Source organism: Tachyglossus aculeatus, chromosome 10 (genome assembly GCF_015852505.1).
Source record: "Tachyglossus aculeatus isolate mTacAcu1 chromosome 10, mTacAcu1.pri, whole genome shotgun sequence".
In the NCBI taxonomy this organism is placed as follows: domain Eukaryota; kingdom Metazoa; phylum Chordata; class Mammalia; order Monotremata; family Tachyglossidae; genus Tachyglossus; species Tachyglossus aculeatus.
This window is the reverse complement of record NC_052075.1, coordinates 59,092,959-59,112,839: the sequence shown is the minus strand read 5'-3', so window position 1 is coordinate 59,112,839 and position 19,881 is coordinate 59,092,959. Positions and strand designations below refer to the sequence as shown.

General features: G+C 51.1%; 1 protein-coding gene across 1 annotated transcript; it reads right to left on the bottom strand.

Moving 5' to 3' along the window:
* Positions 1-737: 737 nt before the first annotated feature.
* On the bottom strand, positions 738-7,805 carry SUOX (sulfite oxidase). The gene is given in 4 exon segments (XM_038752520.1): positions 738-1,555; positions 1,557-2,204; positions 2,903-3,059; positions 7,587-7,805. Coding segments are annotated over 4 exon segments (1,614 nt in total). The 5' UTR covers positions 7,634-7,805; the 3' UTR covers positions 738-793.
* Between the last annotated feature and the right edge of the window lie 12,076 nt (positions 7,806-19,881).

Sequence of the window (19,881 nt, the reverse complement as noted above, 5' to 3'; positions counted from 1 at the left end):
GGCCAGTTACTTAACTTCATCATTCGATCATATTTACTGAGCGCTTACTGTGTGCAGAGCACTGGACTAAGCGCTTGGGAAGTACAAGTTGGCAACATGTAACTTCTCTGGGCCTCAGCGACCCATCTGTAAAATGGGGATTAATCAATCAATCAATCAATCATATTTATTGAGCGCTTACTATGTGCAGAGCACTGTACTAAGCGCTTGGGAAGGACAAATTGGCAACATATAAGACTGTGAAACCCATGTGGGACAACCTAATCACCTTATTATCTACCCCAGCGCTTAGCACATAGTAAGTGCTTAACAGATACCCTCATTAGTATTATTAAATACCTTCTCTCCCTCCTCCTTAGACTGTGTCCAAACACGTAACCTTGAATCTAGCGCTTAGAACGGTGCTCAGCACTTGGAAGTGCTTCAATTAGTAAGCGCTCAACAAATACCAAAATTAACCGCGTCATGGGGTCAAGGGCCCTGTCCTCAGGTGTCCCGCCCCCCCAACACCAAGAAGCCGGCCCACTGAACAAATGTTGATCTTTAATTGATGCAAGTAGAAAAGTAGAAACCGTGGTTGGCGGGGGCCGGGGGTGCCACGGTGGCGTGGACGCGATGCCAGGCGTGGCTGAGGACGCCAAGGTCGCGTGGATGCGATGCCAGGCGCGGCTGAGGACGCCAAGGTCGCGTGGACGCGATGCCAGGCGTGGCTGAGGACGCCAAGGTCGCGTGGACGTGATGCCAGGCGTGGCTCAGGGCGCCACGGCCGCGCGGACGCGATGCCAGACGCGGCTCAGGACGCCACGGTCACGTGCACGCGATGCCAGGCGTGGCTGAGGACGCCTCGCAGGTTCCAGATGGGGGCCACCGTGTCGGGCTGCACGTTGTAGCCGTCGTCCACGGCCTTGCACACGATGCAGAGCCGACTGTGGCCGGCGGGCACGGGGACGGTCAGGCTCCACAGGCGCCAGGCCCAGGCCCGGCGCGGCGGGGCCCGGCCCTCCTCCCCCAGCTCCGCCACGTGCCAGCTGCGCCCGCCGTCCAGCGACACGTCCACCCGGACCACGGCCCGCCCGCCCCCGCTCCAGGCGTAGCCCCGCACCGTCACCTCCCCGGGCCCCACGGTGTCCCCGTCGCGGGGCTCCGTGACGGCCGACTGGACCGGCAGCTCCTGGATGGCCGGAGCCGAGTCGAAGTCCACCGTGTCCCAGTCGACGGCCGGAGAGAAGCCCTTGTAATCCCGGCGCTGCCAGTGGCTGGGGCTCTCCTCCGGCTCCACGCTGACCCGGCCCACCCACTTGACGTGCCTGGCGCCCACCACGCCGGGCACCACGACCCGCACCGGGTAACCGTGGTCCGGCGGCAGCGGCTCCCCGTTCATCTCGTACGCCAGCAGCACGTCCGCGTCGGGGTCCATGGCCCGGGCGTAGGGGATGGAGGCCCCGTAGAAGGTGCCCGTCGGGTCCCGGTCCAGCCCCTCGAAGCAGACGTGGGCCTCGGGGCCCCGGGGCGGGTGGCCGGCCGTGGCCAGGACGTCCCGCAGCCGGGCGCCCCCCCCAGCGGGCGGTGCTGATGGCCCCCGCCCCCCAGTCCAGCCCCTTGACCGGTCGCACCCGGGTCATCTCCCCGCGCCGGTTGCCCGCGCACTGCAGGGTGACCGCGACCTCGTGCTTGGGGAAGCGGCGGAGGTCGTCCAGGGTCAGCGTCAGCACCCGGTCGCCCGGGCCCTCCACCCGCAGCCGGTAGGTCCCCGGGTCCAGGGCGGGCACGGGCAGGTGGTTGCGAGTGAAGAACAGGGCGTTGGGCGTCAGGTGGTTCTCGCCCAGCAGCTCCGGGGGAGGCTCCGCGTTGAACGGGCGGCTGCTGTTGACCCTCAGGGCCGGGTGGCGGGCCGGGTCCCCCGCGTAGGGGTCGTCGGCGGCCGAGGGGGCGGGCGCGGGGTCGTCCGGGCTCAGCTCCCCGATCTTGTACTCGGCCAGCAGCTCGCGCACGTGGGGCTGGTCGTGGGCGGCGTACAGGGCCCAGAAGGGCTCCAGGGGACCCCCGGCTGCCAGCAGCAGCTTAGCCGGACCCCCGGGGTGCAGGGCCACGAAGTCGGTGACGTCAAAGACCTCGGAGCCCAGCGTCACCCACACCCGCGTCTCCGGGGTGCGGTGCCGGCCCACCTCCTCCCGCGTGAACAGCTGGGGGGGCGTCTCCGCGGCCTGGGGGGGGTCCGGGGGGCACCCGGGAGGCCGTGGAGACCGAGAGATGGGAGAGGGAGAGATGACACGTTAATGGGGCGGGAAGGGGGACTCCTCAAAGCCCCCCAGCTCCGGTCCCCCGCTCCCGGGAAGGCTAAGAACCAGGATTCTGGGGGCCCCTCCGGCACACACCCTCCCTGAGGGCCAGGCAAGCACCGTGGCCTAACGGAAAGAGGACGGGACTGGGAATCCGAAGGACCGCTTGTCTGTTGTGTGACCTTGGTCAAGTCGCTTCACTTCCTCTGTGCCCCAGCTACCTCATCTGGAAAATGGGGGTGCAGACCGTGAGCCCCACGTGGGACACCGACTCTGTCAATCAATCGGTCGTATTTATTGAGCGCTTACTGTGTGCAGAGCACTGGACTAAGCGCTTGGGAAGTACAAGTTGGCAACATATAGAGACAGTCCCTACCCAACAATCTAGAAGGGGGAGAACCCGATTAGCTTGTATCTACTCCGGTGCTTAGTACAGTGCCCGGCACCCAGTAAGCATTTAACAAATACCATTAAAGGAAAAAAATACTGAGGGCACACCTCACTCCTCTCTCCCTGGGCCCCTGACCTAGTGCCCTGCTGCCCATCTCGCCCACCCGCCTCTCACTGGAAGGTAGTTGGGGGGTTCCCTCCCCTCAGCCCACCCGCCCCTCTCCCCCGGTTACCCGGCGGCGATGGTCTCCATAGGCCAGTACGGCGCCCAGGCCGAGCAGGGCTCCGGCCGCCCCCCAAGCCCGGGAAGACCCCCCGTCACCCGGGAGAGGCTTCGGGCTGGAGTCGCTGGATGCGCTGGCACGAGGGCAGAGCGCCAGGGGGATCAGCCTGGGGAAAAGAAAGAGGAAGGTGAACGACCAGTATCAAACAGGGGAAGAGGACGAGAATCGGGAAGGAAAGCCGCAAGAGAAGATATAAAGTCCTCATCATCATCATCAATCGTATTTATCGAGCGCTTACTGTGTGCGGAGCACCGGACTAAGCGCTTGGGAAGTACAAGTTGGTAACATATAGAGACAGTCCCTACCCAGCAGTGGGCTCACAGTCTAAAAGTATTCGTGTTTGGGAAGGAGGAACCTAGGTTCACTAGGGGAACTGGGATGGGGTTTAATTATTATTATTATTATTATTAGGATGATGATGATGATGGTATTTGTTAAGCGCTTACTATGTGCAAAGCACTGTTCTAAGCGCTGGGGGGCTACAAGGTCATGAGGTTGTCCCACGTGGGGCTCACAGTCTTCATCCCCATTTTACAGATGAGGGAACTGAGGCCCAGAGGAGTGAAGTGACTTGCCCAAAGTCACACAGCTGACAAGTGGCGGAGCCGGAATTTGAACCCATGACCTCTGACTCCAAAGCCCGGGCTCTTTCCCACTAAGCCACGCTGCTTCTCAATTAATTATAATTGTTATCGTACTTGTTAAGTGCTCCCTTGGTGGTAGGCCCTGTTCTAAGCACTGGGGTAGGTTCGAATTCATCGGACCGAACAAAGCCCCTCTCCTACGCGGGGGCTCGCGGTCCAAACTGGAGGAGCTAGGCTTGAATCCACATTTTACGGACGAGGTAGCTTGAGGCCCAGAGAAGTTAAACAACTTGCCCCAGGTCACACGGCGGGCAGACGGTGGAGCCGGAATTAGAACCCAGGTCCTCCGTCTCCCAGGCGTGTGCTTTTTCCAGTACGTCGCCCCGCTTCTCAACAGAGTTGAGGAGAAACGGGGAGAAATGGGGTTTCTCTAACAGTCTTTAAGCGGGGGACCAGGGGTGGAAAGGAGGGTATGTCTACATGTTTTGTTTTGTCCCCTGTCTACAGCTGTGTGACTTTGGGCAAGTCACTTAATAATAATAATGGCATTTATTAAGCGCTTACTATGTGCAGAGCACTGTTCTAAGCGCTGGGGAATTTACAAGGTGATCAGGTTGTCCCCCGTGGGGCTCACGGTGTTAATCCCCATTTCACAGATGAGGTCACTGAGGCCCAGAAAAGTGAAGTGACTGGCCCAAAGTCACACAGCTGACAATTGGCGGAGCCGGGATTTGAACCCATGAACTCTGACTCCAAAGCCCGGGCTCTTTCCACTGAGCCACGCTGCTTCTCATAACTAAACTTCTCTGTGCCTCAGTTACCTCATCTGGAAAATGGGGATTAAGACCGTGAGCCCCATGTGGGACAACCTGATCACCTTGTAACCTCCCCAGCGCTTAGAACGGTGCCTTGCACATAGTAAGTGCTTAATACATGCTATCATTATCATTATTATTATTATCCTGGGCCATCTCTCTTAGAACAGTGCTTGGCACATAGTAAGCGCTTAACAAATACCATCATTATTATTATCTCTCCGCTCCCACCCGGTGGTGACTACATTCACTCGTTCATTCAATCGTATTTATGGAGCGCTTGCTGTGTGCAGGGCACGGTACTAAGCGCTCGGGAAGTACAAGGTCATGGGTTCAAATCCCGGCTCCGCCAACTGTCAGCTGTGTGACTTTGGCCCTACTGAGAGCTCACCTCCTCCAGGAGGCCTTCCCAGACCGAGCCCCTTCCTTCCTCTCCCCCTCGTCCCCCTCTCCATCCCCCCCATCTTACCTCCTTCCCTTCCCCACAGCACCTGTATATGTGTATATATGTTTGTACATATTTATTACTCTATTTATTTTACTTGTACATATCTATTCTATTTATTTGATTTTGTTAGTATGTTTGGTTTTGTTCTCTGTCTCCCCCTTTTAGACTGTGAGCCCAATGTTGGGTAGGGACTGTCTCTATATGTTGCTAATTTGTACTTCCCAAGTGCTGAGTACAGTGCTCTGCACATAGTAAGCGCTCAATAAATATGATTGATTAATTGATTGATATAGAGACAGTCCCTACCCAAGAGTGGGCTCACAGTGGGCTCAATCGTATTTATTGAGCGCTCGCTGTGTACAGGGCAGTGTACTAAGTGCTTGGGAAGTACAAGGTCATGGGTTCAAACCCCGGCTCCGCCAACTGTCAGCTGTGTGACTTTGGGCAAGTCACTTAGCTTCTCTGAGCCTCAGTGACCTCATCTGTAAAATGGGGATGAAGACTGTGAGCCCCCGGTGGGACAACCTGATCACCTGGTAACCTCCCCAGCACTTAGAACAGTGCTTTGCATGGAGCAAGCGCTTAATAAATGCCATTATTATTATTATTATTATTATTATTATTATTATTATTATTATTATTACAAGTGGGCAACATATAGAGACGGTCCCTACCCAACAACGGGCTCACAGTCTAGAACGGAGGAGCCCAATGCCTGGCCGGTCTGTGTCCCCAACCCAAGCCCTTGTGACTTGGCTTCTCTTAGGCCAAGAGACTTCTAGACTGTGAGCCCACTGTTGGGTAGGGACTCTCTCTATATGTTCCCAACTTGTACTTCCCAAGCGCTTACTGAATCAATCAATCAATCAATCGTATTTATTGAGCGCTTACTATGTGCAGAGCACTGTACTAAGCGCTTGGGAAGTACAAATTGGCATCACATAGAGACAGTCCCTACCCAACAGTGGGCTCACAGTCTAAAAGGGGGAGACAGAGAACAGAACCAAACATACCAACAAAATAAAATAAGTAGGATAGAAATGTACAAGTAAAATAAATAAATAAATAAATAAATAGAGTAATAAATATGTACAACCATATATACATATATACAGGTGCTGTGGGGAAGGGAAGGAGGTAAGACGGGGGGATGGAGAGGGGGACGAGGGGGAGAGGAAAGAAGGGGCTCAGTCTGGGAAGGCCTCCTGGAGGAGGTGAGGCAGCGTGGCTCAGCAGAAAGAGCCCGGGCTTTGGACTCAGAGGTCATGGGTTCAAATCCCGGCCCCGCCACTGGTCAGCTGTGTGGCTTTGGGCAAGTCACTTCACTTCTCTGTGCCTCAGTTCCCTCATCTGTAAAATGGGGATGAAGACTGTGAGCCCCCCGTGGGGCAACCTGATCTCCTTGTATCCCCCCAGCACTTAGAACAGTGCTTTGCACATAGTAATTCAGAGAAACAGTGTGGCTCAGTGGAAAGAGCCCGGGCTTTGGAGTCAGAGGCCATGGGTTCAAATCCCGGCCCCGCCACTGGTCAGCTGTGTGGCTTTGGGCAAGTCACTTCACTTCTCTGTGCCTCAGTTCTCTCATCTGTAAAATGGGGATTAAGACTTGTGAGCCCCCCCGTGGGACAACCTGATCTCCCTGTATCCCCCCAGTGCTTAGAACAGTGCTTTGCACATAGTAATTCACTCATTCATTCAATCGTATTTATTGAGCGCTTACTGTGTGCAGAGCACTGTACTAAGCGCTTGGGAAGTCCAAGTTGGCAACATATAGAGACAGTCCCTACCCAACAGTGGGCTCACAGTCTAGAATCAATCAATCAATTGTATTTATTGAGCGCTTACTGTGTGCTGAGCACTGTACAGTGGGCACCGACGGTAAGCGCCCCACGACCCCCGACTCGGCCCTTCCAGCCCGCGGCTTCCAGGGCCTTCAGAGAAGCAGTGTGGCTCAGTGGAAAGGGCCCGGGCTTTGGAGTCAGAGGTCATGGGTCCAAATCCCGGCTCCGCCACTGGTCAGCTGTGTGACTTTGGGGAAGTCACTTCACTTCTCTGTGCCTCAGTTCTCTCATCTGTAAAATGGGGATTAGGACTGTGAGCCCCCCGTGGGACAACCTGGTCACCTTGTAACCTCCTCAGCACTTAGAACAGTGCTTTGCACATAGTAAGCGCTTAACAAATACCATCATTAGTAGTAGTAGTAGTGGTACAGTGCTCTGCACACAGTAAACGCTCAATAAATACGATTGATTGATTGATTGATTGGGCAGCCCGGGAGGCAGGCGGGTGGGGGCGGTTTTGGAGTCAGCGGTCAGGGGTTCAAACCCCGGCTCTGCCAACTGTCAGCTGCGTGACTTTGGGCGAGTCACTTCACTTCTCTGGGCCTCAGTTCCCTCATCTGTAAAATGGGGATGAATCAATCGATCGTCTTTATTGAGCGCTTACTGTGTGCAGAGCACTGGACTAAGCGCCTGGGAAGTACAAGTTGGCAACATATAGAGACGGTCCCTACCCAACAGTGGGCTCACAGTCATCCTCATCATCATCAATCGTATTTATTGAGCGCTTACTATGTGCAGAGCACTGTACTAGGCGCTTGGGAAGTACAAATTGGCAACAAATAGAGACAGTCCCTACCCAACAGTGGGCTCACAGTCGGTTATGATATCGTTATGAAGACTGTGAGCCCCCCGTGGGACAACCTTGTAACCTCCCCGGCGCTTACAGCAGTGTTGCGCACATAGTAAGCGCTTAATAAATGCCATTATTATTATTATTATTATTACCTGTGGGCTCGCCGCAGGGCAGGGGTGCGCAGCAACAGCGGCAGCATCTTGGACGAAGGCGGTGGGTGACGGGGGAAGGGGCCCAAAGGTGGCACAGGAGGGTGCCTGAAAAGGGGGCAGAGGTCAGAGGTCAAGGGGCAGGGGTCTGGGCCTGCTGGCCGGACAGATGGACGGACCCCACCCCAGGGCTGGAGGGGAGGGTGGGTTTAATGGCCGGAAGTGAGGCGCCATGCTGACCGGCCTTGGGAGGGCGGGAACAGGGCGGGCCATCCTGAGGGAGGAGGGATGGAGGGAGGAAGGAGGAGGGAGGAAGGAGGAGGGAGGAGAGCGGTCCCAATCGATCAATCAATCAATCAATCAATCGTATTTATTGAGCGCTTACTACGTGCAGAGCACTGTACTAAGCGCTTGGGAAGTACAAGTTGGCAACACATAGAGACGGTCCCTACCCAACAGTGGGCTCACAGTCTAAAAGGGGGAAACAGAGAACAAAATCAATCAATCAATCAATCAATCGTATTTATTGAGCGCTTACTATGTGCAGAGCACCGTACTAAGCGCTTGGGAAGTACAAATTGGCAACACATAGAGACGGTCCCTACCCAACAGCGGGCTCACAGTCTAAAAGGGGGGAGACAGAGAACAGAACCAAACATACCAACAAAATAAAATAAATAGGATAGAAATGTACAAGTAAAATAAATAAATAAATAGAGTAATAAATATGTACAGCCATATATACATATATACAGGTGCTGTGGGGAAGGGAAGGAGGTAAGATGAGGGGGATGGAGGGGGGAGGAGGGATGGAGGGAGGAGGGAGGAGGGCGGGCCCAATCGATCAATCAATCAATCAATCAATCGTATTTATTGAGCGCTTACTATGTGCAGAGCACTGTACTAAGCGCTTGGGAAGTACAAGTTGGCAACACATAGAGACGGTCCCTACCCAACAGTGGGCTCACAGTCTAAAAGGGGGAGACAGAGAACAAAACCAAACATACCAACAAAATAAAATAAATAGGATAGAAATGTACAAGTAAAATAAACAAATAAATAGAGTAATAAATATGTACAACCATATATACATATATACAAGTGCTGTGGGGAAGGGAAGGAGGTAAGATGGGGGGATGGAGAGGGGGACGAGGGGGAGAGGAAGGAAGGGGCTCGGTCTGGGAAGGCCTCCTGGAGGAGATGAGATTTTCGTAGGGGTTTGAGGATGGGGAGAGGGCTGGGCTGGACTGTCAATGATAATGTCGTCCATCGCATTTATTGAAAGCACAGGTCACAAAGCGGGTAAGTGGCAGACTGGGGATTCATTCATTCAGTCGTATTTATTGAGCGCTTACTGGGTGCCGAGCGCTGTACTAAGCGCTTGAGAAGTACAAGTCGGCAACACATAGAGTCGGTCCCTACCCAACAGTGGGCTCACAGGCCAGGAAGGAGGGCTTAGCCTGGGAAGGCCTCTTGGAGGAGGTGGGCCTTCAATCAGGCTTCGAAGGCGGGGAGAGGAATTTTCTGAGGGAGGGGGTTCCGGGACAGACGAGATGGAGGTATAATGAGAAGGGCGGCATGAGAAGCAGCGTAGCTCAGTGGAACGAGCCCGGGCTTTGGAGTCAGAGGTCATGGGTTCAAATCCCGGCTCCGCCAACTGTCAGCTGGGTGACTTTGCGCAAGTCACTTCACTTCTCTGGGCCTCAGTTACCTCGCCCGTAAAACGGGGATTAAGACTGTGAGCCCCCCGTGGGACAACCCGATCACCTTGTAACCTCCCCAGTGCTTAGAACGGTGCTTGGCACATAGTAAGCGCTTAACAAATACCACCATCATTATTATTATTATTATTAGCGGAAGTTTCTATTTGATGCAGAGATGGAGGGGCAGCCACCCGTGGGCCTTGAGGAGTGGGGAAACCTGGGCTGAATGCTTCTGTAGAGAAATGAGCCGGGCAGCAGAGTTGACGTTTGGACTGGTGTGGGGAGACACAATCAATCAATCAATCATCAATCGTATTTACTGAGCTCTTACTGTGTGCAGAGCACTGGACTAAGCGCTTGGGAAGTCCAAGTTGGCAACATCGAGAGACAGTCCCTACCCAACAGTGGGCTCACAGTCTTAAAGGGGGAGACAGAGAACAAAACCAAACATACTGACAAAATAAAATAAATACAATAGACACGTACAAGGAAAATAAATAAATAGAGTAACAAATATGTACAAACATATATAAATATATACAGGTGCTGTGGGGAAGGGAAGGAGGTAAGATGAGGGGGATGGAGAGGGGGACAAGGGGGAGAGGAAGGAAGGGGCTCAGTCTGGGATGGCCTCCTGGAGGAGGTGAGCTCTCAGTAGGGCCTTGAAGGGAGGAAGAGAGCTAGCTTGGCTCTAGCTAGTGATTCTAGATTCTTCTGGTGAAGAATCAAACAAACAATGGTATTTATTGAGTGCCTACTGTGTGCAGAGCACCGTACTCAGCTCTTGGGAGAGGACAGTTAACAACAGTTAAGTGCAGTTAGGTTTGCTTGGAAGGAGCAAAGAGCACGAGCTAAAGTATAACAGAAGAGAACAGATGGGTAAGAATAATAACTGTGGTATTTGTTAAGTGCTCACTAAGTGCCATCCGCTTGGCGGATGGGCTACCCCCCTTTTCTCCCCCTCAGGGTCTCCCCTCCCTCCCCTCCCCCTGAGGCGGGCCTTAGACCCCAACTCCCCTCGGGGCCCCCCCACTAGGCCTCGGAGCTGGTGGATGAGGCCTGCTGTCTTCTTTTTCCTCTTTTTAATTAATTAATTCATTCATTCAATCGTATTTATTGAGCACTTACTGTGTGCAGAGCACTGGACCAAGCGCTCGGGAAGTCCAAGTTGGCAACATCGAGAGACGGTCCCTACCCAACAGTGGGCTCACAGTCTAGAAGGGGGAGACGGAGAACAAAACCAAACATGCTAACAAATTAAAATAAATAGAATAGATATGTACAAGTAAAATAAATAAATGTACAAGTAAAATAAATAGAGTAATAAAGATGTACAAACATATATACATATATACAGGTGCTGTGGGGAAGGGAAGGAGGTAAGATGAGGGGGATGGAGAGGGGGACGAGGGGGAGAGGAAGGAAGGGGCTCAGTCTGGGATGGCCTCCTGGAGGAGGTGAGCTCTCAGTAGGGCCTTGAAGGGAGGAAGAGAGCTAGCTTGGCGGATGGGCTATGGGAAGCAGCGTGGCTCAGTGGAAAGAGCCCAAGCTTTGGAGTCAGAGGTCATGGGTTCAAATCCCGGCTCTGCCACTTGGCTGTGTGACTTTGGGCAAGTCACTTAACTTCTCTGGGCCTCAGTTACCTCATCTGTAAAATGGGGATTAAGACTGTGAGCCCTGCGTGGGACAACCTGATCACCTTGTAAACTCCCCAGCGCTTAGAACAGTGCTTTGCACATAGTAAGCGCTTAATAAATGTCATTATTATTATTATTATGGGCTACCCCCCTTTTCTCCCCCTCAGGGCCTCCCCTCCCTTCCCTCCCCCTGAGGCGGGCCTTAGGCCCCAGCCCCCCTCGGGGCACCCCCCGACTAGGCCTCGGAGCTGGTGGATGAGGCCTGCTATCTTCTTTTTCCTCTTTTTAATGGTAGACTGGGAGCCCGTTGTTGGGGAGGGACCGACTCTATAGCAATCAATCGTATTTAGTGAGCGCTTACTGTGTGCAGAGCACTGGACTAAGCGCTTGGGAAGTACAAGTTGGCAACATATAGAGACGGTCCCTACCCAACAGTGGGCTCACAGTCTATATGTCCCCGACTTGTAATAATAATAATAATGATGGTATTTGTTAAGCGCTTACTATGTGCAAAGCACTGTTCTATGCGCTGGGGAGGTTCCAAGGTGATCAGGTTGTCCCACGGGGGGCTCACAGTCTTCATCCCCATTTTCCAGATGAGGTAACTGAGGCACAGAGAAGTTAAGTGACTTGCCCAAAATCACACAGCTGACAGTTGGCAGAGCGGGGATTTGAACCCATGACCTCTGACTCCAAAGCCCGGGCTCTTTCCACTGAGCCACGCTGCTTCTCCTGTACTTGTACTTCCCAAGCACTTAGCCCTCCCTCCCCACATCCACCAAGCTAGCTCTCTTCCTCCCTTCAAGGCCCTATTGAGAGCTCACCTCTTCCAGGAGGCCTTCCCACACTGAGCCCCATCCTTCCTCTCCCCCTCATCCCCCTCTCCATCAGTCAATCAATCGTATTTATTGAGCGCTTACTGTGTGCAGAGCACTGTACTAAGCGCTTGGGAAGTACAAGTTGGCAACATATAGAGACAGTCCCTACCCAACAGTGGGCTCTCCATCCCCACCGTCTTACCTCCTTCCCTTCCCCACAGCACCTCTATATATGTATATATGTTTGTACATATTTATTACTCTATTTTACTTGTACATATCTATTCTATTTATTTTATTTTGTTAATATGTTTGGTTTTGTTCTCTGTCTCTCTCTTCTAGACTGTGAGCCCACTGTTGGGTAGGGACTGTCTCTATATGTTGCCAACTTGTACTTCCCAAGCGCTTAGTACAGTGCTCTGCACACAGTAAGTGCTCAATAAATACGACTGATTGATTGCTCTGCACACCGGAAGCGCTCAATAAAGACGATGGGATGAATGAATTCATTATTCTCTCCTCCTCCCCATCCCACCTCCGCCCTACCTCCTTCCCCTCCCCACAGCACCTGTATATATGTTTGTACAGATTTATTACTCTATTTTACTTGTACATATTCACAGTTTTATTTTGTTAATGATGTGCCTTTAGCTTTAACTCTATTTGTTCTGACGACACCTGTCCACATGTTTTGTTTTGGTGTCTGTCCCCCCCTTCTAGACTGTGAGCCTGTTCTTGGGTACCGTCTCTATATGTTGCCAACTTGTACTTCCCAAGCTCTTAGTACAGTGCTCTGCACATAGTAAGCGCTCAATAAATATGATTGAATGAATGAATGAATAAACCGCTCACTACAGGCCAGGCCCCTTGGCCATCGCTGGGGTGAGTACATGCTAGCCAGTTTGGACATGGCCCTTGTCCCACATGGGGTTCGCAGACTCAGTCCCCGTTTTCCGGATGGGGGAACTGAGGCGCAGAGAAGTGAAGTGTCTCGCCCAGGGTCTACACAACACACAGGTGGCGGAGTGGGGATTAGAAGCCAGGCCTTTCTGAGTCCCGGGCCTTTGTCCAAACACTTTGTTCCTCCAAGACTAACCTTCTCACTGTTACCTCAATCTCAAAATAATAGTAGTAATGGTATTATGTGCTTACTATATGCCAAGCACTGTTCTAAACACTGAGGGGGATACAACGTAATCAGGTTGTCCCAGATGGAGCTAACAGTCTTAATCCCCATTTTACAGATGAGGTAACTGAGGCCCAGAGAAGTGAAGTGACTTGCCCAAAGTCACACAGGTGGAAGAGTAGGGATTAGAACCCATGACCTCTGACTCCAAAGCCCGTGCTCTTTTCATTAAGCCACGCTGCTTCTTTCATCTCTCTCGCCTCTCGCCGCCAACTTCTCGCCCACGTCCTGCCTCTGGCCTGGAATGCCTTCCTTCCTCAAAGGAGAAGCGGCGTGGCTCAGTGGGAAGAGCCCGGGCTTTGGAGTCAGAGGTCATGGGTTCGAATCCCGGCTCTGCCAATTGTCAGCCGTATGACTTTGGGCAAGTCACTTCACTTCTCTGGGCCTCAGTTACCTCATCTGGAAAATGGGGATGAAGACTGTGAGCCCCACGTGGGACAACCTGATCCCCTTGTATCCCCCCCAGCGCTTAGAACAGTGCTTTGCACATAGTAAGCGCTCAATAAATACGAATGAATGAATGAAATCCGACAATGACTCTCCCCTGCTTCAAAGCCTTATTGCAGGCGCATCTCCTCCAAGAGGCCTTCCCTGATTAAGCCCCCTTTTCTTCCACTCACTTCTGCATCTCCCTGACTTGCTCCCCTTATTCACCTCCCACCCAGCCCCATAGCACTTATTTCCATATTTATATTACTATCTCCCCCCTCTAGACTGTAAGTTCACAAGTTCCCAGACTGAGCCCCTTCCTTCCTCTCCCCCTCGTCCTCCTCTCCATCCCCCCCATCTTACCTCCTTCCCTTCCCCACAGCACCTGTATATATATATATATATATATATATATATATATATATATATATGTTTGTACATATTCATTACTCTATTTATTTATTTATTTTACTTGTACACATCTATTCCATTTATTTTATTTTGTTAGTATGTTTGGTTTTGTTCTCTGTCTCCCCCTTTTAGACTGTGAGCCCACTGTTGGGTAGGGACTGTCTCTATGTGTTGCCAATTTGTACTTCCCAAGCGCTTAGTACAGTGCTCTGCACATAGTAAGCGCTCAATAAATACGATTGATGATGATGATGATGTGGGCAGGGACTGTGTCTTTTATATTGTACTCTCCCAAGCACGTAATACAGTGCTCTGCTCATAGCACTCAATATGACTGACTACTCTCCCAAAGATTACAGTGCTCTGCACAGAGAAAATGCTCAATAAATGATTGACTGACTCTATCCACAAGACTACACTGCCTCCCCATATTTGTGCCTCTTTCTGCCCCCCCAGGTCTGACTGCTTCACAAGATTCCCAGCCAAACCGGGGGTAAAACCCCAGGAGCTGGGAAGCAGCGGGGAAAGGAAGAGGGGCAGCCGCATCATTCTCCTGTTAGCCTTGCAGGGCACGAGGGAAAATGGGGAGAGGGCCAGATGTGGGCCTCTCGCCGATAAACGTGTCGTGGGCACGGACTGTGTCTGCCAATTCCGTTGTATCATGCTCTCCCGAGGTTTTAGTAGAGTGTTCTGCACCTAGAAGCTGCATGGCGTAGTGGCTAGAGCGCAGGCCTCGGCGTCGGAAGGTCACGGGTTCTAATTCCGGCCCTGCCACCTGTCTGCTGTGTGAGCTTAGGCAAATCACTTCACTTCTTCGGGCCTCAGTTATCTCATGTGTAAAAGGGGGACGGAGATTGTGAGTCCCAGATGGGACCGAGACCAACTTGCGCGTATCCACCCCAGGGCTTAGTAGAGTGCCTGGCACTTAGAAAACACTCAATAAACACCATTGATTGTGAAAGCAGCTGGCCGGGGAAGGCTGAGGGTGTAGAGGGATTCTCTTTCTGGGCTCCTCCTGTTCCTTCTTATAATTAAATTTTGAACAGCACCCTTCTTCCCCCCACCCCACCCGAGGACAGGGATCCCATCTAAATTCCCACCTGTCAATTCCCTAAGGTTTAATACAGTGCTCTGCCCACAGATAGGACTTAAAAAATGCTTTCAGCAGGGAACAAGTCTACCATTTGCTATATAATAATAATAATAATAATGGTATTTGTTAAGCGCTTACTAAGTGCAAAGCACTGTTCTAAGCGCTGGGGAGGTTACAAGGTGATCAGGTTGTCCCACGGGGGGCTCACAGTTTTAATCCCCATTTTACAGATGAGGTAACTGAGGCACAGAGAAGTTGTGACTTGCCCAGAGTCACACAGCTGACAAGTGGCGGAGCGGGGATTTGAACCCATGACCTCTGACTCCAAAGCCCAGGCTCTTTCCACTGAGCCACGCTATGTCATACTCTCCCAAGCACTTAGTACAGTGCTCTGCCCACAGAAAGGACTTAATAAATTCTTCTAGCAGGGAACGGGTCTATCGCCTCTTGTTGTATTGTACCCTCCCGAGTGCTTACTTTGGTGGTCTGCATCCAGAAAGTGTTCAAATACAACTGACTGATTTTACTCCTCCTCTAATACTGCCTGCTGCCTACTTGGTGGGGGAACACCACTGCTCCCCCAACACTGAGCTGGGGGTACCACCAAGAGGGGTCCAAAACCAGGTACATACTCAGTCTACGGTGCCAGAGGCAAAGCTTTTAGACTGTGAGCCCACTGTTGGGTAGGGACTGTCCCTATATGTTTCCAACTTGTACTTCCCAAGCGCTTAGTACAGTGCTCTGCACACAGTAAGCGCTCAATAAATACGATTGATGATGATGAAAGCAGAGATTCCAGGTGAGCAGAGGGAAACGGGGAAATGGACAGCTGGAAGGAGGGAAACCAGGGGCAGACAGAGGAGTGGATGGTGGGTTGCGGGGTCGGATGCAAATTATAATAATTAGGGTATTTGTTGAGTGCTTATTATGTGCCAGGTACTGTGCTCGGCCCTGGGGGGGGATATAATAATAATAATAATAATAATAATAATAATAATAATAATAATGGCATTTATTAAGCGCTTACTATGTGTAAAGCACTGTTCTAAGTGCTGGGGGGGATACAAGGTGATCAGATTGTCCCACGGGGGGCTCACAATCTTAATCCCCATTTTACAGATGAGGTCACTGAGGCACAGAGAAGTGAAGTGCCTTGCCCAAAGTCACACAGCCGATAAGTGGCGGAGCTGGGATTCGAACCCATGACCTCTGACTCCCAAGCCCGTGCTCTTTCCACTGAGCCACGCTGCTTCTCCAAACCAAACCGGATTGGACACAGTCCCTGTCCCATATGGGGCTCACAGTCTCTATCCTCATTTTACAGATGAGGTAATTAAGGTACAGAGAAGCGAAGGGATTTGCCCATGGTCACACAGCAGACAAGCGGCGGAGCCGGGACTAGACCCTGTAACTCATGAGAAGCAGCGTGGCTCAGTGGAAAGAGCACGGGCTTTGAGTCAGAGGTCACGGGTTCAAATCCCCACTCTGCCAGTTGTCAGCTGGGTGACTTGGGGCAAGTCCCTTAACTTCTCTGTGCCTCAGTTACCTCATCTGTAAAATGGGGATTAAGGCTGAGCCCCAAGTGGGACAACTTGATCACCGTGTATCCTCCCAACGCTTAGTACAGTGCTTTGCACATAGTAAGTGCTTAATAAATGCCATTATTATTATTATTATTAACTTTCCGACCCCCAAGCCCCATGCTCTATCCACTACGCCATGCTGCTTCCCCTGTGTGGTCTGCCCAGGGGCCCTTGCTGCGGGCAGGGCTCTGTACTGGGTGCTTGGAAAGTACAATTCAGCAATAAAGAGAGACAATCTCTGCCCACACCGGGCTTACAGTCTAATAAGCCCCCTCCTTCCTTCCCCCCCTCCTCCTTTTCCCTCCATCCCCCCCTGCTTCCCTTCCCCACAGCACCTGTATATATGTGTATATGTTTGTACGGATTTATTACTCTATTTATTTTACTTGTACATATCTATTCTATTTATTTTATTCTGTTAGTATGTTTGGTTTTGTTCTCTGTCTCCCCCTTTTAGACTGTGAGCCCACTGTTGGGTAGGGACTGTCTCTATGTGTTGCCAATCTGTACTTCCCAAGCGCTTAGTACAGTGCTCTGCACATAGTAAGCGCTCAATAAATACGATTGATGATGATGATGATGCAGGCGGGCCTGGAGTTACCTCTTAGCAAGCTGTGGGCTCTAACCACAATCCACTCCTTTAACCTCACTCACCCAAGCACTTGTAATACCCTAACTCTAGGAGCCTACCCTAACTCAAGTGGACTCCTAACTCAAGGCTGCCTCAGAGGCCTCCCTAACTCTTTATTTTTCTAAAACTTCTAAAACTTCCTGCTCCCATCTCCCCACTCCTCCAAAACCTCTGCTAGTTATCCATTTTCCATCCATCTTACCTCCTTCCCTTCCCCACAGCACCTGCATATATGTTTGTACATATTTATTACTCTATTTATTTTACTTGTACTTATCTATTCTATTTATTTTATCAGTATGTTTGGTTTTGTTCTCTGTCTCCCCCTTTTAGACTGTGAGCCCACTGTTGGGTAGGGACTGTCTCTATATGTCGCCAACTTGGACTTCCCAAGCGCTTAGTACAGGGCTCTGCACACAGTAAGCACTCAATAAATACGATTGATTGATTGATTGATTTTCCATCCATCTTACCTCCTTCCCTTCCCCACAGCACCTGTATATATGTTTGTACATATTTATTACTCTATTTATTTTACTTGTACATATCTATTCTATTTATTTTATTAGTATGTTTGGTTTTGTTCTGTCTCCCCCTTTTAGACTGTGAGCCCACTGTTGGGTAGGGACTGTATATGTTGCCAACTTGGACTTCCCAAGCGCTTAGTACAGTGCTCTGCACACAGTAAGCGCTCAATAAATACGATTGATTGATTGATTTTCCTCCAGCAACCGGCAGAAATTTTTGAAGTTCCCGTCAACGGGCTTGGAAGACACTCTGGCAGCTCTTCCCCACTGCTCACCCCCGTTCCTTTCTTAGTACATCCCAGTCCATAACAATAATAATGATGGCATTTATTAAGCGCTTACTATGTGCAAAGCACTGTTCTAAGCGCTGGGGAGATTACAAGGTGATCAGGTTGTCCCACGGAGGGGCTCACAGTCCTAATCCCCATTTTACAGATGAGGAAACTGAGGCCCAGAGAAGTTAAGTGACTTGCCCAAAGTCACACAGTTGACAATTGGTGGAGCCGGGATTTGAACCCATGACCTCTGACTCCAAAGCCCGGGCTCTTTCCACTGAGCCACGCTGCTTCTCATTTCTCTCCAGCCAACCTTGAGAGGCATCGTGGCCTACTGGAAAGAGAACGGGCCTGGAAACCAAAGGACCTGGGTTCTAATCCCAGCTCTGCCACTTATCTGCTGACCTTGGGCAAGTCACCTAATGCTTAACTTCTCCGTGTCTCAGGTATCTCATCTATAAAATGGGGATTAAGACTGCGAGCCCTCCGTGGGACATGGACCGTGTCCAACCTGATTAGCTCGAAACTATGCTGGTTCTCAGTCCAGGGCCTGGCACAGAGTCAGCGTTTGACAAATACCATTTTTTAAAAAAGCCAAAAAACAAACTAGTTCATTCTCATCTCTCCAGGCACCGATCCACGGTGCAGCCCCTCTCTCTAACCTGACACTCCCACCTCCTTTCCGTCTGCCAGAAAACAGTTCGCCCCAGCTTCAAGGTCCTTCTGAAATCTCCCCTCCCCACCCTGGTATTGCTGCCATCGCCTATGGACTTGAGAAGCCGCAAACCACCTGCACACAGTAAGCGCTCAATAAATACGATTGATTGATTGAATGAATGAATGAATCCAATCCTGAGCAGCAGTGTGGCCTACTGGATAGAGCATGGGCCTGAGTCAGGAGGACCTGGGTTTTGAACCCAGACCAACCACTTGTCTGCTGTGTGACCTCGGGTGAGTCCCTTCACGTCTCTGTGCTCGGTTCGCTCACCTGTGAAATGGTGATTTTTTTTTTTATGGCATTTATTAAGCGCTTACTATGTGCAAAGCACTGTTCTAAGCGCTGGGGGGGATACAAAGTAATGAGGTTGTCCCACGTGGGGCTCACAGTCTTCATCCTCATTTGACAGATGAGGGAACTGAGGCCCAGAGAAGTGAAGTGACTTGCCCAAAGTCACACAGCTGACAAGTGGCGGAGCCGGAATTCGAACCCATGACCCCTGACTCCAAAGCCCGGGCTCTTTCCACTGAGCCACGCTGCTTCTCGTGATTAAGACTGTGTGCCCCAATGCGGGACAGGAACTGTGCCCAACCCAATTTGCTTGTATCCACCCTGGTGCTCAGTACAGTGCCTAGCACATAGTAAGTGCTTTTCTCTCTATTTTACTTGTACATATTTACTATTCTATTTATTTTGTTAATGATGTGCATCTAGCTTTACTTCTATTTATTCTGATGACACCTGTTCACATGTTTTGTTTTGTTGTCTGTCTCCCCTTCTAGACTGTGAGCCCATTGTTGGGTAGGGACCGTCTCTATATGATGCCAACTTGTATTTCCCAAGCGCTTAGTACAGTGCTCTGCACACAGTAAGCGCTCAATACGACAATAAAATAATAGATACCACCCTTATTATTATTCTTCTCTGTCCCTCAGGACCCTCATCTGCAAAATGGGGATTAATACTGTGGGACACGGACTGTGTCTAGCCTGATTAGTCTGTCTCTACCCCCCGCACTTAGTACAGCGCCAGGCACATAGTAAGCATTTAACAAATGCCATAAAAAAGAAAATCCTAGAGCACTTCCACCCCTATCTTTACACTCTATTGCTTCCCACTGCCTGTAAGTTTAGTGCCTTTTTTGTTGCTGAATTGTACATTATCACTCTATTTTACTTGTACATATCTCTTCTATTTTGTTAATATGATTTGTTTTGTTCTCTGTCTCCCCCTTCTAGACTGAGCCCACTGTTGGGTAGGGACCGTCTCTATATGTTGCCAACTTGT